The sequence below is a fragment of the Coregonus clupeaformis genome, chromosome 12 (genome assembly GCF_020615455.1).
Source record: "Coregonus clupeaformis isolate EN_2021a chromosome 12, ASM2061545v1, whole genome shotgun sequence".
Classification (NCBI taxonomy): Eukaryota; Metazoa; Chordata; class Actinopteri; order Salmoniformes; family Salmonidae; genus Coregonus; species Coregonus clupeaformis.
In genome coordinates, this window is record NC_059203.1 from 35,701,880 (window position 1) to 35,724,891 (window position 23,012).

The 23,012-nt window shown below is 41.4% G+C and overlaps 1 protein-coding gene and 2 pseudogenes across 1 annotated transcript; all 3 read left to right on the plus strand.

The window, feature by feature from the left end:
* The first annotated feature begins 5,685 nt into the window (after positions 1–5,685).
* On the plus strand, positions 5,686–12,007 carry LOC121578759 (annotated as a pseudogene).
* A 4,687-nt stretch (positions 12,008–16,694) lies between these two features.
* On the plus strand, positions 16,695–18,844 carry LOC121578760 (annotated as a pseudogene).
* A 584-nt stretch (positions 18,845–19,428) lies between these two features.
* LOC121578514 (methyltransferase-like protein 7A) lies at positions 19,429–22,583 on the plus strand. Its single transcript, XM_041892880.1, has 2 exons — positions 19,429–20,119; positions 22,347–22,583. The coding sequence occupies exons 1-2, from the start codon at positions 19,601–19,603 to the stop codon at positions 22,581–22,583; spliced, it is 756 nt and encodes a 251-aa protein (XP_041748814.1). The 5' UTR covers positions 19,429–19,600.
* Positions 22,584–23,012: the final 429 nt, after the last annotated feature.

The window sequence follows — 23,012 nt, forward strand, 5'->3', positions numbered from 1 at the left end:
TGTTAGGAACGGTGGGGAACTGGCCCCTAATCTAACCCTAATCCTAACCCCTATTCTGACCCTAACCCCTATCCTAATCCTAACCCTGGCCCCTATTCTAGCTCTGACCCCTAACCCTAAACCTAACCCTGTTAACTGGGGGTTAGCTAGCTATTGTGGTGTCAGAGACAACGATGCTGATCTATGCTGTGATGATAAGAATTCCGCTGACGCTGTACTTTGATTATAAAGATTTTATTATTTCAAAGTATTCCAGCGTCAATTTACAGACATCTGCAGATATCTGGAGAACAACGGCCTAATCTGTTAATATGTTGTCTCTCCCCGTCCTTTGTTCAAAACATGGTATTTATATCCTATGTAACATAATATGGTGTGATTTTAATAGACCAATCCCCGGGTTCCACATATCTCCCAATGTCCTCTATTCCAAGAAGCCTATGTAGTAATGCTTTCCAGATGTTTCAACAAAGCAGATTAGAGTTCATCCATTACACCATTTGCAAATGTCAGCAAAATCATTGACCCTCAGACACTACACTATGCTAGAAGACATTAACTTATGATAACTAGGGCTAGCATTTATTTCAACTCAGACTTTCTGCTAGTGAGGTTGCTAGCTAGCTAACTAGGGGCTAGCTAGCTATGCTAGCAGACGTTATCTTATGCTAACTAGCTGACTAGAATTGATTTCAGCTCAGACTTTCTGCTAGTGAAGTTGCTAGTTAGCTAACTGGGCTAGCCAGTGCCTAAATTACATCAGGTCTGGTACTCAGGGCTCTATTGTCCCTCTATCCACTCTGAAATCAATGCAAATGCAATCACATCAAACACTTCTGTCACGATCGTCGTATCGAGTAGACCAAGGCGCAGCGTGTTGAGCGAACATACTTTATTAAATTAAAGTGCACACACGAATAACAAAACAACAAACGATACCGTGACGTCCTAAGTCTAAACACAACCAACTGGAACAAGATCCCACAAACACTAAGGGAAAACCGACAGTTTAAATATGGCTCCCAATCAGAGACAACCAGCCAAGCTGACACTCGTTGCCTCTGATTGGGAGTCACTCAGGCGAACATAGAAATAAACAAACTAGAACTCCCAACATAGAAACAGAACACATAGAATGAACACACCCTGGCTCAACATATAGAGTCCCAGAGCCAGGGTGTGACAACTTCATCAAAACAGAAGGCCTATGTGCTTTGAAAACTCACCTCACTGTGATTGTTCAATTTGAAGAAAGAAGTTCAACAACAGGTTGAAACTGAATGGAAAACATGGTTGTTGTGGATGTTGTTTCAAAGCCTAACACAACGAAATGGACAGCGCTTTCACAACCATATGCATATTAGAGCTTATGGATAAGCATAGGCCTATATATGAGCCCAAGCCCCCCCAAAAAAGTGAATTAAAATAATGATTGTGCCGTTATACAATAGGCTAAATGGCCTACCACATATTACACATGGCAGAAAAACATACAAAAATACTGATTTAAGATATCTTTGGTACATACAGTGGGGGAAAAAAAGTATTTAGTCAGCCACCAATTGTGCAAGTTCTCCCACTTAAAAAGATGAGAGAGGCCTGTAATTTTCATCATAGGTACACGTCAACTATGACAGACAAATTGAGAAAAAAATTCCAGAAAATCACATTGTAGGATTTTTTATGAATTTATTTGCAAATTATGGTGGAAAATAAGTATTTGGTCACCTACAAACAAGCAAGATTTCTGGCTCTCACAGACCTGTAACTTATTCTTTAAGAGGCTCCTCTGTCCTCCACTCGTTACCTGTATTAATGGCACGTGTTTGAACTTGTTATCAGTATAAAAGACACCTGTCCACAACCTCAAACAGTCACACTCCAAACTCCACTATGGCCAAGACCAAAGAGCTGTCAAAGGACACCAGAAACAAAATTGTAGACCTGCACCAGGCTGGGAAGACTGAATCTGCAATAGGTAAGCAGCTTGGTTTGAAGAAATCAACTGTGGGAGCAATTATTAGGAAATGGAAGACATACAAGACCACTGATAATCTCCCTCGATCTGGGGCTCCACGCAAGATCTCACCCCGTGGGGTCAAAATGATCACAAGAACGGTGAGCATAAATCCCAGAACCACACGGGGGACCTAGTGAATGACCTGCAGAGAGCTGGGACCAAAGTAACAAAGCCTACCATCAGTAACACACTACGCCGCCAGGGACTCAAATCCTGCAGCGCCAGACGTGTCCCCCTGCTTAAGCCAGTACATGTCCAGGCCCGTCTGAAGTTTGCTAGAGTGCATTTGGATGATCCAGAAGAGGATTGGGAGAATGTCATATGGTCAGATGAAACCAAAAGAGAACTTTTTGGTAAAAACTCAACTCGTTGTGTTTGGAGGACAAAGAATGCTGAGTTGCATCCAAAGAACACCATACCTACTGTGAAGCATGGGGGTGGAAACATCATGCTTTGGGGCTGTTTTTCTGCAAAGGGACCAGGACGACTGATCCGTGTAAAGGAAAGAATGGGGCCATGTATCGTGAGATTTTGAGTGAAAACCTCCTTCCATCAGCAAGGGCATTGAAGATGAAACGTGGCTGGGTCTTTCAGCATGACAATGATCCCAAACACACCGCCCGGGCAACGAAGGAGTGGCTTTGTAAGAAGCATTTCAAGGTCCTGGAGTGGCCTAGCCAGTCTCCAGATCTCAACCCCATAGAAAATCTTTGGAGGGAGTTGAAAGTCTGTGTTGCCCAGCGACAGCCCCAAAACATCACTGCTCTAGAGGAGATCTGCATGGAGGAATGGGCCAAAATACCAGCAACAGTGTGTGAAAACCTTGTGAAGACTTACAGAAAATGTTTGACCTGTGTCATTGCCAAAAAAGGGTATATAACAAAGTATTGAGAAACTTTTGTTATTGACCAAATACTTATTTTCCACCATCATTTGCAAATAAATTCATTAAAAATCCTACAATGTGATTTTCTGGAGAAAAAAAATCTCATTTTGTCTGTCATAGTTGACGTGTACCTATGATGAAAATTACAGGCCTCTCTCATCTTTTTAAGTGGGAGAACTTGCACAATTGGTGGCTGACTAAATACATTTTTTCCCCACTGTACATAAGTGTGTTGTAAAATATTTGAGAATATTGTTTTTATACTCAGAACACACAAATACACGGTAACAAATATATTTCATTTTTCCCACAAAAACAATGTACACAGTGTACATCCCATTCCCAATCAACACAAAGTTGCACATACAGTGGTCTACATACAAAACAGAAGAATTTCATGTATACAGTTACAGTAAAAAAAAATAAAAAAAAAATAAGCTGCATCCTCTCTTCTGTTGCGGTCTGGCCACAGTACCTCATCCACATCACAAGCAGTGTTTTCCCTGGCCAAGCAGCGGGGGAAATATCGCCTAGCATGGCGATTCCAGCCATGAAAAGAATCAGCTGCTATATCTCCACATGCGTCTTCCATAGCTTGGAGAAGAGGTATACGCGTTTGTGGATTTCAGTCATACACTTTCCATCTCCAGGCAGAAAAACATTCCTCAATAGGATTGAGGAATGGAGAATATGGAGGGAGATAAACAACTAAAAAGCGTGGGTGGGCAGTGAACCAGTTACGAACCAGAGCAGCCCTGTGGAAACTTACGTTGTCCCAAATGACAACGTACCTGAGCTGCTCTGGGCCATCTACCTGATCTGGTGGAATGAGTGTGTTGTGTAGGGTGTCCAGGAATGTGATCAGATGAGCGGTGTTGTAGGGGCCAAGGGTAGCATGGTGATGGATGACGCCGTGGTGGGTAATCGCTGCGCACATTGTGATGTTCCCTCCGCGCTGGCCAGGGACTTGAACAATGGCACGCTGGCCGATGATATTCCTTCCCCTCTTTCGTCTTTTTGTGAGGCTGATTCTTTTCATGGCTGGAATCGCCATGCTAGGCGATATTTCCCCCGCTGCTTGGCCAGGGAAAACATTGCTTGTGATGTGGATGAGGTCAATTGTTTACACGCGATTTTGAAAACAGAGTTCTTTTTGTCAAAATATAATCACAATTATCCAAACACCACAATCAATTAGCAAAATTCCTAGATTGTTTGCAAAATGACACACTTCAGTCAAAACATACACACTTCAGTCAAAACATATACACATATTTGTGAAAATGCTATTTGTTTTCATTTAACCAACACAGTCATCAATGATCATACACTATTGCAGCCAGTTTCACACTGCTGTGATAAATAAAAAACACATTTGTAAAAAAAAATAAAAAAAAGATTTTTGGCCAGACATTCTTACTGTATGTGAGAGATAATTTAGGTGACAAAAAATAGTGAGAAACTCACAACATTATTCATGATTTGTTTTGAGATATAAGGAGAATGTAGACAAATACTGTAGGCCTACTATAACCTTACCAAGCACTGCACAACACTTGATGCTGCAGACTGAATATTTCAAGTATTTATTTCATTACTTACAGTATTTCTTACCATAATCAGTTACAGTAATCAACCAACAATGATATCAATTACTGTAAACAAATAAAATCCGTAGACAAATAAAAATTACTGCATGAATTACAGTACATACACTTTGACTCTGAAGAAAAGTAAAGTAAAAGTAAACAGAAATGAAAGAAAACTACTGTAAAAGCAACAAGAATACTGTAACTATCCGTCTCTCCGTCTGGCTGGATCAGGCCATAACATTTCATCCACATCACAGGCTATGTCTTCATTGGCAAGGCACCGTTGGAAGAATCGCCTTGTGTGACGAATCCACCCCTGCACTGAAGCTGCTTCAATAAGATCACATGCCTGTTCCATGGCCTGAATGAGGGGCAAACGGTCATAAGGCCGCAGGTCATATACCTTCCACCGCCACGCTGAAAAAAATTATTCTATAGGATTCAGGAAGGGGGAGTATGGGGGAAGGTATAAAACTTCAAAATCAGGGTGATCATGGAACCAGTTCTGGACTAGAGCAGCCCGATGAAATGAGACATTGTCCCAAACGACAATGTACCGCATCTGGTCCACTTGGTGTAATGCTGTGACAATCTCATGCAATCGGTCAAGAAATGCAAGCATCAGATTTGCATTATAGGGTCCCAGATTTGCATGGTGGTGGAGGACCCCATTTTGTGTGATAGCAGCGCAAAGGGTGATGTTACCCCCTCGCTGCCCTGGCACATTGGTGATTGCCCTGTGCCCAATTACATTTCTCCCTCTTCTTCTTGTTTTTGCAAGGTTAAATCCAGCCTCATCCACATATATAAATTCATGTTGAATTTCAGCAGCATCCATTTGCAAGACTCTCTGAAACACATTAAAGAAAATAGGATGCTATTCAATATCTATAGCACAGTATTTTTTTTGTGACAGAACATTATGAGCAGTGCATGATACCACACCATAGTCAGATGAACAATGCATACCTCCACATACTCATTGCGCAGATGTTTCACTCTCTCTGAATTTCTGTCAAATGGTACCCGATACAGTTGCTTCATGTATATTTGATTTTTTCTTTAGGATTCGACCTAATGTTGACAGAGAGACTCGTTGGATGTTATTGAAAATATTGTCATCATTGATGATATTGGCTTGGATTTCTCGTAGCCTGATACAATTATTGGCCAAAACCATGTTCACAATGGCGGCCTCTTGTGCACGACTAAACATAGGGCCCCTTCCACCTTGGTGTCCTCGACCCTCAATCCTATGTAAAAACAAAATAAGATAAAAATAAATAAATAAATAAAAATATATATATATATATATATATATATATATATATATGCAGCCTACTGTCAAATGTCACAGTAAACAATATTGATTATACAAGCTTCAGTTTCAATGTATACTGTGTGGTTAGCTTACCTGTTTATCTCGATGAAATGTCCGAATTACTGACGCAACAGTATTTCTGCTGAGATTTGGTTGAACTCTTTGTCCAGCTTCCATCAGTGTCAGTCCATGGTTGATAACATGGTCAATAAGTGTTGCACGGATTTCTCGAGTCAAATTTGGTCCTCGTCTTCTTTGTTCAGGTTCTATCAACTCTTCAAGTCCTTCTCTACCTCTTCCTCTACCTAGGTGTCTTCCTCTACCTCCTTCTCTTCCTCTACCTTCTTCTCCTCTACCTATGCCTCTTCCTCTACCTCCTTCTCCTCTTCCTCTACCGCCTTCATCTCCTCTTTGAGCTCCCCCCTCTCATTCTCACTCTTCTTCTTCTTCTAACTCCTTCCATTTTTGTTGAAGACAGGTGAACTCACCTGCTGCCTTTTATAGCACACCTGAGTGCTGCGTTTTCAAATTAGCACATGTGTGCTTCCACACCTGGTAGATGTGTTTATCCAATTCGTTCATTAGTGTGGTAATTGGCAATCCGGTGCTTTGTAATTACAAGGAAGTAACCTCACGATCCTTATCTGTGTCTAAGGTGTGAAAATGTGTGTAGAGTTTTACAAATCACTGTGTGTAATGTTTTGCAAAAAGGGTGAGGCGGACATTGTGTGTAATGTTGTGCAAATCTGTGGAGGTGTTTTGCTCATTGGAGTACAATTTTGCTAATTGTGTGGAAATTTTAATTTTAGTGTGTAAACAATCGTAAAAAACTGTAAATTCTTCTGTTTTGTATGTAGACCACTGTATGTGCAACTTTGTGTTGGTTGGGAATGGGATGTACACTGTGTACATTGTTTTTGTGGGAAAAATGAAATATATTTGTTACCGTGTATTTGTGTGTTCTGAGTATAAAAACAATATTCTCAAATATTTTACAACACACTTATGTATGTACTGTCTGTAGTAATGCCAACACTGAACCAAAAAAGGCCTAAGTCATTATGATGAATGGAGAAGAAGTGTTTCCATTCATCATAGTGTTTTACATTGAGCACATCAGTGTTCAACTGGTTCTTATAAATGTCTATTCATATGATGGTTTGTGTGTGTCATTTGAAAACAAAATACCATTTTGATAAGAAATAACATTGTTTTGAATGTAAAGTTTCATTTTGCTGGAGAATTGAGGGGTTTTGCCCATTGTGTGTGTGTTTTTTGATTTGTGTGTGGAGTTCTGACAATATGAGGCATGCTTTCAGAAAATGTGTGTAAACAATCGAGAAAAACTGTAAGATGAACTGGTGCTCCACTGCAGCCACCTCTAGCTCAAGGACTCTCTGAAACATACATGACAATATCAGAAATAGACATGGAGTGGTCACTATTGTGAAGCACAATCATTATGATTACAATACTGAAATATGTATAATTTATACAGTGTTGAGAGTATGCATCAATTGTGGGATTGTATAGGACTCACATGCAAATAGTTATATCGCAATTCTTTGACTCTTTCTGAATTGCGTTCAAATGGCACCCTGTAGACCTGCTTCATCCTGAGATTATTTCTGCGCAAGACACTGTCCAGTGTTGATAAGCTTACCCTATCAATATTTTGAAATATCTCATTGTTTTCTATAATTTTTCTTTGTATTTGCCGTAATGTTATGGCGTTATTTTCTAGGACCATGTTCATGATTTCAGTTTCCTGTTCAGGAGACAGAACACGTTCCCGACCACCTTGTGTTGGTAATCTTTCAGTTCTGCCAAACAAATAGTAAAATGCTGTAAATACAAAGTAGAAATACATTTCCCAAATACTTGAAACATACTTTATTTTTACAGTCCTACAGAACAGTCCACAGGCAATACTGTACTACTGTACTCATTGAGTACTGTATTGATATGCAGTACTGCAATTTTCTAGTGAGAGTAGATTTCTTACCTATTCTCATTTCGGAATGTCCGGATGATGGATGCTACAGTGTACCTGCTCAAATTTGGCTGTACTCTTTGCCCAGCCTCCCTCATTGTTAGACCATGGTTGACCACATGATCAACCAAAGTGGCTCGGATCTCATCAGAGATTACGGTCCTTGGCCTTCCTCGTCCTCGTCCTTGTCCTCCCCGTCCTCCTCCTCTTACTCTCACTCCTCTGGCTCTGCCTCTGTTTCCAATGTTGGCATCCGTTGCTCCAAAACAGAAGAGCTCACCTGTTGCCCTTTTATGCTAAAGCTCTGATTGCTAATTGTAAAACTGTGTGACGGGTGTTTGCCCATGTGATGAGTCAGTGTGCATATTTGAATGGCAGTGTGTTCATTGTGAAAACAAGAGATTTTCTGCATGAAAATTTTGCCAAATGCAAAGATTTGTGTGTAATGTTTTGAAAAAAAGTGTGTTGTAAAACTGCACTTTCAGTGTAAAGCAGGAATTGTGCTTGTAGTTTAGCAGAATTGGTTCAGGGGGTTGGTGCATGAGTTACATGTTGTGGTCATTGTGTCTCAAGTACCAGTATTTGTGTGTAAACAATTGAGAAAAACTGTAATTGGAACGCCGACTGCGAGCCAGGTCTAATCGCCCAACATCAGTGCCCGACCTGACTAATGCTCTTGTGGCTGAATGGAAGCAAGTCCCCGCAGCAATGTTCCAACATCTAGTGGAAAGCCATCCCAGAAGAGTGGAGGCTGTTATAGCAGCGAAGGGGGGACCAACTCCATATTAATGCCCATGATTTTGGAATGAGATGTTTGACAAGCAGGTGTCCACATACAGTTGAAGTCGGAAGTTTACGTACACCTTTGCCAAATACATTTAAACTCAGTTTTTCACAATTCCAGATGAACGTGGTACCTTCAGGCATTTGGAAATTGCTCCCATGGATGAACCAGACTTGTGGAGGTCTAAAATCTTTTTTCTGAGGTCTTGGCTGATTTATTTAGATTTTCCCATGATGTCAAGCAAAGAGGCACTGAGTTTGAAGGTAGGCCTTGAAATACATCCACAGGTACACCTCCAATTTTACATTTACATTTAAGTAATTTAGCAGACGCTCTTATCCAGAGCGACTTACAAATTGGTGCATTCAACTTAAGATAGCCAGTGGGACAACCACATCTTGATCACAGTAACTACACTTCCGACTTTGGTAATCCGACATCCACACAGATATGTCTGCCAGACATGCAGAGATGCGATTCACCACCTGGTTATCAGAAGGGGGAAAGGAGAAAATGAATTGCGTGTTTGAAGTCACAGTCAACTTAGTGTATGTAAACTTCTGACCCACTGGAATTGTGATACAGTGAATTATAAGTGAAAAAATCTGTCTGTAAACAATTGTTGGAAAAATTACTTGTGTCATGCACAAAGTAGATGTCCTAACCGACTTGCCAAAACATTGACATTTACGTCATTTAGCAGACGCTCTTATCCAGAGCGACTTACAAATTGGTGCATTCACCTTATAGCCAGTGGGATAACCACTTTACAATATATATTTTTTTTTCTTTCTTTGGGGTGGGGTAAGGGGGGGTAGAAGGATTACTTTATCCTATCCCAGGGATTCCTTAAAGAGGTGGGGTTTCAAGTGTCTCCGGAAGGTGGTGAGTGACTCCGCTGTCCTGGCGTCGTGAGGTCACGCCAACGCTCTTTGCACTCTGGGAGGAGAACACAAAGGAGTTGTCAACCGTGATGGCGAGATCATGGAACGGGCAGTCCTTCCCCGGGAGGAAGAGCAGCTCCGTCTTGCCGAGGTTCAGCTTGAGGTGGTGATCCGTCATCCACACTGATATGTCTGCCAGACATGCAGAGACGCGATTCGCCACCTGGTTATCAGAAGGGGGAAAGGAGAAGATTAGTTGTGTGTCGTCTGCGTAGCAATGATAGGAGAGGCCATGTGAGGATATGACAAAGCCAAGTGACTTGGTGTATAGCGAGAATAGGAGAGGGCCTAGAACTGAGCCCTGGGGGACACCAGTGGTGAGAGCACGTGGTGCGGAGACAGATTCTCGCCACGCCACTTGGTAGGAGCGACCGGTCAGGTAGGATGCAATCCAAGAGTGAGCCGCGCCGGAGATGCCCAACTCGGAGAGGGTGGAGAGGAGGATCTGATGGTTCACAGTATCAAAGGCAGCAGACAGGTCTAGAAGGACAAGAGCAGAGGAGAGAGAGTTAGCTTTAGCAGTGCGGAGAGCCTCCGTGACACAGAGAAGAGCAGTCTCAGTTGAATGACCAGTCTTGAAACCTGACTGGTTTGGATCAAGAAGGTCATTCTGAGAGAGATAGCAAGAGAGTTGGCTAAAGATGGCACGCTCAAGAGATTTGGAGAGAAAAGAAAGAAGGGATCCTGGTCTGTAGTTGTTGACATCGGAGGGATCGAGTGTAGGTTTTTTGAGAAAGGGTGCAACTCTCACTCTCTTGAAGACGGAAGGGACATAGCCAGCGGTCAAGGATGAGTTGATGAGCGAGGTGAGGTAAGGGAGAAGGTCACCGGAGATGGTCTGGAGAAGAGAGGAGGGGATAGGGTCAAGCGGGCAGGTTGGGCGGCCGGCCATCACAAGTCACAAGATTTCATCTGGAGAGAGAGGGGAGAAAGAAGTCAAAGCATAGGGTAGGGCAGTGTGAGCAGGACCAGCAGTGTCATTTGACTTAACAAACGAGGATCGGATGTCGTCAACCTTCTTTTCAAAATGTTTGACGAAGTCATCCACAGAGAGGGAGGAGGGGGGGAGGGGGAGGAGGATTCAGCAGGGAGGAGAAGGTGGCAAGGAGCTTCCTAGGGTTAGTTTGTTAACAAGAAATGTGTGGAGTGGTTGAAAAACAAGTTTTAATGACTCCAACCTAAGTGTATGTAAACTTCCGACTTCAACTGTACACTACAAAAGTATCTGTCAGAGTTCACCAAAGGTAGTGGCCCACATAGCATTTTGGAGATTGGTTGCGGAAGGGATTTGTACCAACCTCAATCCTCACTTCGAGAAGTATCTGCAAAAGAGCCTGGCTGTCAATGATCACCTAAGGTTTGAATGCTTTGTGATTGCTTCGGGAGAGGATATGAGGGCAGTGAAGGATGACTCGGTGGACGTTGTCATCTGCACGCTGGTGCTGTATTCTGTCAACGACATACCGCGAACATTGCAAGAGGCACATCGCATTCTGAGGCCTGTAAGTTGATTCTCTTTAAGGTATACATTTGAGAGCTTATGCATTGGAATGGAAGCACTAGGCTAGACTAACATCCATTCTCAAATTGAAAATATTGTCCATTTGCTGTTAACATAATAAAAAGCATAATAAAATAGAATGTATCAGATAAATGTAGAAAACAAGCCTACATCTGTCTGGCATTATTCCCTTAGGATTATATAACTGAAGTCCCACTAATGTTAGGGCTTCAGGTGTAGATTGTGCAGTCTTGATGATTAAAACTACTTTCCCACGAATCATGGCAACAGTGTTACTCAGATTATCTATTGGTAACATAGCCTGAGTGCCAGTCTGTTTGTCCTATCATGCCAACTCCTTGTCACTCATTGTCATGCCAATAATGTTTGGCTTGACAATGAACAATGGAGTTGGCATGATACCCGGACGACACTGGGCCAATTGTGATGGCCCTATGGCGTTTCATGGCCAGTTTCATGAGACACTGGGCAATCCTGTGCCGGAGATACTATATCACTGAGCAGAAATGCACTTATATTGTGTATGTGGCTAGTTTGGAAGAGTTAATCAAACAAAAAAAACACTGGTTTCAAAAAGTTTGGAATCAATTTCTTAGATTTAGTTCCAACTAAATAGTCAGTTCTGGCAGATGTAAATGTTTCTCTACTAAGCAGCGGTATGGACTGCAAGACTTTGTTACTAATGGTGAAACTTTTATTGATGTCCAACAGGGTGGTGCTCTGTACTTTCTGGAGCATGTAGAGTCAGACCCCTCCTCTTGGATATACTTCTTCCAGCACGTGCTCCAGCCGATATGGAACTACTTTGTGGTAGGATGAGAGGTTAACAGGGCAATATGGAAAGATCTGGAGGCTGCTGGGTTCTCTGAGATCAAACTGAGGCACATTGAGGCACCGATAAACCTCATGATCAAACCACACATTATGCGTAATGCTGTCAAGTAAAGTCTGCAGCTACATTCTCTGGGATTAGGCCTATCCCAGCACACTGTCTGATAAGTATTGTCATGTCATGACTTGCCCTCATGGGCTGAGGATCAAAGATACCGGCCAGGCAGAGGTTTGAACACCCCCTTTCCTGGGGGCCAGTTTTATGACCAGTCGTAAATACCCAGACCAGCAAGCCCCACGGCTTAAAATGGTTGAAACTCTACAGACCAACAGACGTGAAGCGTGAGCCAAATGTTGTAAAATTGTTGAATTTCTACAAGACCAGAAAGACCAGAAAACGTGAGACGTTAGTCCACACGTTTGAAATGGAGAAACTCTGAAACTCTCAACCTTTACACGAGATGAAGAAGAAGACAATGCACTAGACCTTATCATTTCAGTCTGCAGCTGGCATGTATAGTCGTCTAGAGAACTTTCACTAAAGACACGAAGTGGGAAGGACAATCCCTCTCAGACAACCGCTGGTATATCTGAAGTATCCATTCTAACCTGCACTATGACCAGAAACTCTACCAAGGACATTGGGATCTCTGGTGGGCAAACCAGAGTCCTACATCATCAACTCAACTATCGAGCACAGCTACACGTAAATACATGTTGCATAAGTATTATGATTACTGTGAGCATAGTCTCCAAAGGAACCACGATAGCTTGAATCTCTGTCTCTCCCTTCCACTCTGACCCTCCTTCTACCCAAGCAGTCATGCGATTGTTAGTCCAGTCCACTAGGGACCTGTTTTCATTGTATTACGTCAGTAATCAATAACCTATGTTATGTTATTGTGTTATTATTTAGATAGTTAGTAAATAAATAAATAATTAAGTCAATTTGTGTATTGCTGATTCATCAGTAAGGTTGCAGGTTCAAGGATTATGCGACGTTCAGAATGAGACTGATAAGAGGTCTCCCATCTGGATTACTGCAACTCGCTGTTGGCTGGGCTCCCTGCCTGTGCCATTAAACCCCTACAACTCATCCAGAACGATGCAGCCCGTCTGATGTTCAACCTTCCCAAGTTCTCTCACGTCACCCCGCTCCTCCGCACACTCCACTGGCTCCCAGTTGAAGCTCGCATCTGCTACAAGACCATGGTGCTTGCCTACGGAGCTGGGAGGGGAACGGCACCTCCTTACCTTCAGGCTCTGATCAGTCCCTACACCCAAACGAGGGCATTGCGTTCTTCCACCTCTGGCCTGCTGGTCCCCCTACCTCTGCGGAAGCACAGTTCCCGCTCAGCCCAGTCAAAACTGTTCGCTGCTCTGGCACCCCAATGGTGGAACAAGCTCCCTCACGACACCAGGACAGCGGAGTCACTGACCACCTTCCGGAGACACTTGAAACCCTACCTCTTTAAGGAATACCTGGGATAGTATAAAAGTAATCCGTTTGTAACCAAACCCTTAGCGCAACAAGCTGGATGTTCTTTAGGGAGAGTGGGAGCTCAGAATGCCAGGAGATGAGAACCACCGCCATCTAGTGGATATAAACTCACCAATGAAAAACTCACTAATATAATAAACTCACTAATATAAACTCACTAATGCCCTATGCACATAGTCATTGAACACTGGTCACTTTAATCATGTTTACATACTATTTATAAATCTTCTGCTGTACTACATTTGTTATTTTATTTATATTTGGGACTATTGTGTGCTTGTTGACATTTACTGCATTGATTGATAGGAACTAGGAACATAAGCATTTCGCTACACCCGTCATAATACCTGATTTGATTTAATGGGCCATTTTTATCCAATGATGAGCAATGTCTGTGTCTGTATGACATGTACAGGACCAGTACATTTTTCCTGGTCAGGAAATTATTCATCTTAGTCAGGGCCAAGAGTGTTTCCTGACCCCCTTATCAAACAAAAACTCTTGGTCTTAGTCATGTTTCGTATGATTAGTCTGGAGTTTTCTCCTGGCCCTATATTTGCCACAGCCTAGCCTACACTGTACAATCACTACAGTACATTACAATAGGCAATAATAACACTGATAATAATACGAATTTTGATTTCCAATCACTGGTCTTATTATTTTATGTGAAGAAATCCCTTACTGTCCTGCTGGGTGGCTGGTGCTGGTCTGGTGTGATGAACTGGACAGTGGTAGTGATGGGCTGTCCGTGTCCACTGTCATTCCATGACAACTTCCAAAGACTTATCATCTTTCTGCAGCAGACCTGTGAAGTATTAGTATTAGTATGGTCCTCTGTAGCTCAGCTGGTAGAGCACGGCGCTTGTAATGCCAGGGTAGTGGGTTTGATCCTCGGGACCACCCATACACAAAAATGTATGCACACATGACTGTAAGTCGCTTTGGATAAAAGCGTCTGCTAAGTGGCATTATATTATATTATAAGTATTACCAACTTATCAAATAGAAAACATTGACTGGTTCTGTGCAATTATAAGCAGGCAAGCCTATGTTTGAGTCACAAATGGGATGTAGAGTTTTATTTGTCACAGACGGAAATACAAATGCACCCATTACACATTAGAGTCTGCTGCTGCCTATTGAAATCACTGGCCACTTTAAGAAATGGGACACTAGTCACTTTAATAATGTTTACATATCTTGCATTACTCATCTCATATGTATATACTGCATTCTATTCTATAATATTCTACTGTATCTTAGTCCATGCCGCTCTGTCATTGCTTGTCCGTATATGTATATATTCTTAAATTCCATTCCTTACTAGATTTGTGTGTATTGGGTATATGTTGTGAAATTGTTAGATATTACGGAGCTAGAAGCACAAGCATTTCGCGACACCCGCAATAACATCTGCTAAACAAATAAACATTGATTTGATTTAATGTGAAAGTGTGGTAGGTAGCATCTTTTCTTCTTCTGAAAGTGTTTCCCCAGACCAATGTGTGAGTTTATGCAAACTAACAATCCAACACCAGGTTTACAGATAAATTGTGGTTGAATATCTTTACATTTAAAAGTTGTTCATAGGTTTATGTGATGATTACCTGATGTGTGTACACTGCTTCTAAACATTACAGTGGCCATAACATACCTGTAACATAATCAAAGACAGCTAAGCAGACAGATATACAAGATAGGCAAAGCCGGGTAAAGTAGGAGCTGACGTAATAAGTTAGTCATCTAAAAGAGGGAGATTTCAATGACAGCATTGAGAATTTCCCTCTGTTCAGTAGGCTAGAGAGCAAGCCTAATCACACATGGCTGGTATACAGGCATGAACAAACAGAGCAAAGAATGAGGGGAAAGGGGCAATAGTAGCTAATAATAGTAGCTAATAATAGTAGCTAATAATAGTAGCTAATGCATTTCAGAAGATAAGGTGCCTTTATTCTATTCAATTGACATGTGCACTTACGCCTATGGAACAAAATCGAATTTCTACAGTGCACGGTCATGTACACAGTGATGTAAAGTACTTAAGTAAAAATACTTTGAAGTACATTTTACATTTAAGTCATTTAGCAGACGCTCTTATCCAGAGCGACTTACAGTTAGTGAGTTTCAAGTACTGCTTAAGTAGTTTTTTGGGGTATCTGTACTTTACTATTTATATTTTGGACAACTTTTACTTTTACTCCACTACATTCCTAAAGAAAATATGTACTGTTTGTACCCATATATTTCCCCTGAAACCCAAAGTACTCTTTACATTTGGAATGCTCAGGCAGGACAGCAATATGAGCCAATTCACACACCTATCAATATAACACATTGTCAGCTCTACTGCCTCCGATCTGGCGGACTCACTAAACACAAATATTGTGTTTGTAAATTTGGTCTGAGTGTTGGAGTGTGCCGTTGTCTGTTCATAAATTAAAAGTACAATACATTTGTGCCGGATGGTTTGCTTAATATAAGGAATTTGATGTATAACATTTGCTTTTACTTTTACTCAAGTAAGAAAATGAAGTACTTTTTCCACCACTGTACTTAAGTACATTTTAAACCAGATACTTTTAGACTTTTACTCAAGTAGTATTTAACTGGGTGCCTTTCACTTTTACTTGAGTATTTTCCATTAAGGTATCTTTACTTTTACTCAAGTATGACAGTTGAGTACTTTCTCCACCACTGCATGTACATGCCATTTCTACAGTGCAGGTCATTGAACAGGGAAACTCCACAGCCAGTGTTATAAAGGTTCACAATAAACTAGAGGTGTCCCAATACTTGGACAATATCAAAATATTAGGCCTAACCCACAGTGACTAAGGATAATCATTTTTGAAGAAAAATGTGTGGATTAAAAAAATCATTTGGCCAGAAAATTAGAATTCTATAGACTATGACTGAGTCACATTAAAACTGTTTGTTGGTATTGGTATTTTATTAGGATCCCCATTTGCTGTTGCAGTAGCAGTGGCTTAGATTCAGGGCGGGATGTTTTTTACTCACTTTTTGTCTCTCCCACAACGTTATTCCTCTCTCGTACAGCGTCCATCACAATTACATGCACATGGCCAATTACGCAAAGTAGGTGATGGCGTCATTTAGCGACTTCTAGCGACTTTTAGGACAGCCAATAGCTACTTTCCTTACTGAGGAGTTGGCAACATTGAGTCTGCACAAACGAGCTGGCGGCAGTACACTTTTTGGGATGTAGGTCGACAATAAAACCTTAAAGAAGAAAAAGAAGTGCACAAATGCAAAATGACTGTTTTTATGAATTTCTTTATGCTTATTTTCAAGCTAGTAACCTTGCCCCTCTAATTAATGGAGGCAGTTGGCATATATGGCATCTACAAGCGTTTCTTTCCATTTCTTGTTTACAAGATATCTTTCACCTACAACAAAAAAATGCACGACAAAAAGAAGGACCTTTTCAGCGATCTCTCAGAGTTCACGGTTGGCAGTGGCCCACTTCGCATATTGAGGCCTGTAAGTTGATTATCTTATTTACATTGGAAACATATGAGCGTTTATGCACGGGAATGGAAGCAGTAGGCTACATCCATTCTCAAATTGAACATATTGGCCATGGTCTCAGCTTTCAGCATAATACAATTCAGTCTTTCAGAAATGCGAGGTCTGTCAACAGATATTACATAACTGAGGTCCCAACTAATTTAGATTAGATAGAGGTGTCTTGACGATTAAACCACTTTCCTACGAATCATGGCAACAGTGTTACTAACCGGTACACCCTGTATATAGCCTCCCTACTGTTATTTTATTTTACTGCTGCTCTTTAATTATTTGCTATTTTAATTTTTTACTGAACACTTTTTTATATTTTCTTAAAACTGCATTGTTGGTTAAGGGCGTGTAAGTAAGCATTTCACTGTAAGGTGTTGTATTCGGCGCATGTGGCAAATAACATTTGATTTTATTTGAAAATGATGTATTTTAGGAGCCAAAATGGCAACACTAACTTTCAATTTGCATTATAAACGTTGTCCATCTCACAAAGTTCTGAAACCAAGCCTATGTCGAGTTGTGGTTTTAATAAATGATTAATAGTAGCCTATAGGTTTTGCTGATAGCTGCTTTATTGAGGAACATTTTTATATGAATCTATGGCTGTTTGCTACATTACATCTTTTGGACTTTTTTAATTGATTCTTGAAATAAATGCCTAATGAGTTTAGTGCATCTGTAATACCTCATCAGAACCCAAAATATACGCTTGTTTTACTCTATTGTTTGTGACCAATGTAATTGTAAACAAACGTTGTATAGCCTCAACACTGGTTAAAACTACACATTTTATATCATGGATGGTCAGTCCTTGCATCCATAGCATCTGTCTATAAATTTGAGAGGGGTTACATTTCTCCATCCCTCGACTCTTTACCAAAACAGTGTGCGGGGTGCCTGCTTTGTTATTGTTTGAACTGAATGCACTGTTTAAAAATGAATGCTCTGGATAAGAGCGTCTGCTAAATAACTAAAATGTACATGTGAAATGTAATATGGGAAGCTGCAATGAGCTATCCAGCCAGCAATTTTATGTTGCACTACAATCAGCATTTCAACTGATCAAAGCTTTATGATTAGTTGATTATTTGAATCAGCTGTGTTGTGCTAGGGCAAAAGCCAAAACGTGCACCCATTGGACTGAGTTTGGGAAACACTGCTGACTACATGCACTGTAACTACTGTAAGTCAATTTAGCTGATTGAATCAGTAACTTCACGAGGTGCTGGGCCACGAACACACCACTGTGCAGGGTACTTGTACCACTGAACCCAAATGCCCTTGTGGCTATGGCTAGATTTAGAATACTTTGTTATTATGTTTATAAGTTGACTAAATAGTCAGTTTTAACTACGCTCTACTGACTGTGAATTTTTCTACTAAACAGTGCAATCTTTCTATGTTCTGCTGAATGGAGGTTTGGAAAGAAATACTTACCACTGGTAACTTTTATTGTTGTCAATGTCCAACAGGGTGGTGCTCTGTACTTCTTGGAGCATGTAGTGGCGGACCCCTCCTATTGGATATATTTCTTCCAGCATGTCCTCCAGCCGATTTGGTACTACTTTGGGGATGGATGTGAGGTAGTCAGGTCGACATGGACAGATCTGGAGGCTGCTGGGTTCTCTGAGCTCAAACTGAGGCACATCGAGGCACCACTCAACTTCATGATCAAACCACATATTATGGGCCATGCTGTCAAGTAAAGGCCTATCCCAGCAACTGTTTGACAAATATTGTCAACGCCTATGTATTCAGTGTGAATTTCTTGGTCATTGCTTTTGTTATTTACTTGTGCATAAATGTAATTAAACTGGCTTAGAAAATAGGAATGGCATACGTATACTGAACAAAAATATCAACACAACATGTAAAGTGTTGGTTCCATGTTTCATGAGCTGAAATAAAGTGAGCATTTCTCATTTGTCAAGATAATCCATCCACCTGACAGGTGTGGCATATCAAGAAGCTGATTAAGCAGCATGATCATTACACAGGTGCACCTTGTGCTGGGGACAATAAAAGACCAATCTAAAATGTGCAGTTTTGTCACACAACACAATGCCACAAATATCTCAAGTTTTGAGGGAGCGTGCAATTGGCATGCTGACTGCAGAAATGTCCCCCAGAGCTGTTGCTAGATAATTACATTTCTCTACCATAAGCCATCTCCAACATTGATTTAGAGAATTTGGCAGTACATCCAACTGGCCTCAAAACCACAGACCATGTGTAACCACGCCAGGCCAGGACCCCCACATCCGGCTTCTTCACCTGCGGGACAATCTGAGACCAGCCACCCGGAGAGCTGATTAAACTGTGGGTTTACACAACCGAAATATTTCAGCAAAAACTGTCAGAAACCATCTCAAGGAAGCTCATCTGCGTGCTCGTCGTCCTCACCAGGGTCTTGACCTGACTGCAGTTTGGTGTCGTAACCGACTTTAGTGGGCAAAAGCTCAACTTCGATGGCCACTGGTACGCTGGAGAAGTGTACTCTTCACGGATGAATCCCGGATGAATGCAATAGCTCCATCATGAGGCAGGATGAAAAGCTACCAGATTAGCACCTTCCTCCTGAACCGCCCTGATCCCTGTATCACCTTGCTATTAGCTAAATCCTACCTCACCTAGACTGCCTGCAGTGTGCTTCTTTTGTTCACATGGGAGGTTTCACCGGGAAAATGACACATCTTATGATGAACTTCTGCAAGTTAATATGTTTGGCGATAACCTTACCCCTCCAACTAATAGAGTTTGTGGGTTTATATGGCATGTACAAGCGTTTGTTTCCGCTTCTTGCTTACAATATAACTTTTTCATACAACGACAAAATGCACGAAAACAAGAGGAACCTTTTCCGAGACTTGTGCAAATTCTGCAACACGGACGGTACACTTCGACTTCTGGAGATTGGCTGCGGTAGTGGGGCCAACTTCAAATACTATCCATACGGATGCACGGTCATTTGTACAGACCCCAACCCTCACTTTGAGAAGTACCTGCAGATGAGTATGACAGCAAGCAACCACCTGACCTATGAAAGCTTTGTGGTTGCCTCAGGAGAGGACCTGAGGGTAGTGCAAGATGAGTCTGTGGATGTTGTTGTCTGCACGCTTGTGCTGTGTTCTGTCAACAACGTGCCACAGGTACTGGAAGAGGCAAGACGGATACTCAGAAAAGTGAGTTAATAGTTTCAGCTAGTAGGTTATGTGTGTCAGGCAAGGGAGACGTAGCCTGCCCTATAGGCCTAATAAGAGTTATTGTTCCAGCAAAATGATAATTGAGCTCTACTGTACATTTCAGACTCCAATAGTGAATTGAGAGTGCTCTAACTTGCCCCATGTTGTCCTTGTGTTAAAAGTTAAGCTTGTAGCGACGTTAAGTCTTAAGTATTTTTAGACACCTAAAGCTTGTGACAAATCCCTTGTCTGTAAACAAGAGGTGTGTGAAACCACCCAACACAGTATAAACACCTTGCCTAACCAAGCCATGTAATTATATCAATGTTATCAATAGTTTTACACATGTAGCCTAGGCTTTCTACTATGTCTTACATTTGGGTTAAGCCAAGCACATTTGACCAAGTCTACCAAACATTCGATTTGATATCTGGTGGTTGGGTGGGACTGGGATAGATAGTGATATGTACGTTTTTGTAAAGTTTCCCATTGCCTTTTCAGTCACCAGATCAGACACCTACAGTTGAAGTTGGAAGTTTACATACACTTAATTTGGAGTCAGTAAAACTAGTTTTTCAACCACTTCACACATTCCTATTTAACAAACTATAGTTTTGGCAAGTCGGTTAGGACATCTACTTTGTGCATGACACAAGTCATTTTTCCAACAATTGTTTACGGACAGATTATTTCACTTATAGTTCACTGTATCACAATTCCAGTGGGTCAGAAGTTTACATACACTAAGTTGACTGTGCCTTTAAACAGCAGAAAATTCCAGAAAATGATGCCATGGCTTTAGAAGCTTCTGATAGGCTAATTGACATAATTTGAGTCAATTGGAGGTGTACCTGTGGATGTATTTCAAGGCCTACCTTCAAACTCAGTGCCTCTTTGCTTGACATCATGGGAAAATCAAAAGAAATCAGCCAAGACCTTAGAAAAAAATTGTAGACCTCCACAAGTCTGGTTCATCCTTGGGAGCAATTTCCAAACGCCTGAAGGTACCACGTTCATCTGTACAAACAATAGTATGCAAGTATAAACACCATGGGACCACGCAGCTGTCATACCGCTCAGGAAGGAGACGCATTCTGTCTCCTAGAGATGAACGTACTTTGTTGCGAAAAGTGCAAATCAATCCCAGAACAACAGCAAAGGACCTTGTGAAGATGCTGGAGGAAACAGGTACAAAATTATCTATATCCACAGTAAAACGAGTCCTATATCGACATAACCTGAAAGGCCGCTCAGCAAGGAAGAAGCCACTGCTCCAAAACTGCCATAAAAAAGCCAGACTACGGTTTGCAACTGCACATGGGGACAAAGATCTTACTTTTTGGAGAAATGTCCTCTGGTCTGATGAAACAAAAATAGAACTGTTTGGCCATAATGACCATTGTTATGTTTGGAGGAAAAGGGGGGTAATTGCAAGCCGAAGAACACCATCCCAACCGTTCGGCACAAGGGGTTGGCAGCATCATGCTGTGGGGGTGCTTTGCTGCAGGTGGGACTGGTGCACTTCACAAAATAGATGGCATCATGAGGAAGGAAAATTATGTGGATATATTGAAGCAACATCTCAAGACATCAGTCAGGAAGTTAAAGCTTGGTTGCAAATGGGTCTTCCAAATTGACAATGACCCCAAGCATACTTCCAAAGTTATGGCAAAATGGCTTAAGGACAACAAAGTCAAGGTATTGGAGTGGCCATCACAAAGCCCTGACATCAATCCTATAGAAAATGTGTGGTCAGAACTGAAAAAGCGTGTGTGAGCAAGGAGGCCTACAAACCTGACTCAGTTACACCAGCTCTGTCAGGAGGAATGGGCCAGAATTCACCCAACTTATTGTGGAAAGCTTGTGTAAGGTTACCCAAAACGTTTGACCCAAGTTAAACAATGTAAAGGCAATGCTACCAAATACTAATTGAATGTATGTAAACTTCTGACCCACTGGGAATGTGATGAAAGAAATAAAATCTGAAATTAATCATTCTCTCTACTATTACTCTGACATTTCACATTCTTAAAATAAAGTGGGGATCCTAACTGACCTAAGACAGGGCATTTTTACTAGGATTAAATGTCAGGAATTGTGAAAAACTGAGTTTAAATGTATTTGGCTAAGGTGTATGTAAACTTCCGACTTCAACTGTAGCTACTTTTGATTGATTTGACTGGTTTTGTGAAATGAGAATATAATTTACCCATTTGTTGTCCAACAGGGTGGTGCTCTGTACTTTCTGGAGCATGTAGAGTCAGACCCCTCCTCTTGGATATACTTCTTCCAGCACGTGCTCCAGCCGATATGGTACTACCTGGGGGATGGCTGCGTGGTTACCAGGGCAACATGGAGAGATCTGGAGGCTGCTGGGTTCTCAGAGTTCCAGCTCAGACACATTGAGGCTCCGCGGGTCACTTTCATGATCAAACCGCACATCCTCGGATACGCCATCAAGTGAACTCTGGGGGGGGTGGGGGGGGTTCTGATAACTCTACATTAACATAATGTGTAAACTTGTTCTTCAACTGTTCTCTTTTTTAATTTACAGTTTGACTTTTTATCTACATATTTTATACTCTGTCTGACCTAATAAATAACTTTTCTATAAAGATTTGGCCAATATTAAGCAATATTTCTTAACTGTGAATTAAAGCCACTTCCTGCTATTCACAACTTATTTGCCATTCAGTTTAGGAATTAATGAAATGGACTAGGTTGCAGTAACAACAGAGTTGCTATAACTGTATACTACTACTCTCTACACAGCCCATGCAAGCAGACAGTGCATGTTTCTTTGGGTGCAGTTGTAAGTACATGGCCGTCACAACACTGAAGAGTGAATCATAATTCCTTGGACCTTCATGGCTTGAGGTCCCCAGTGGAGATT

Excerpts from the sequence above, each read along its gene's own strand:
- LOC121578514 (XM_041892880.1), top strand. The coding sequence starts at position 19,601 with ATGGGAGGTTTCACCGGGAAAATGACACATCTTATGATGAACTTCTGC. Across the intron at positions 20,120-22,346 it reads CAAGACGGATACTCAGAAAA|GGTGGTGCTCTGTACTTTCT; the intron begins GTGAGTTAATAG and ends GTTGTCCAACAG.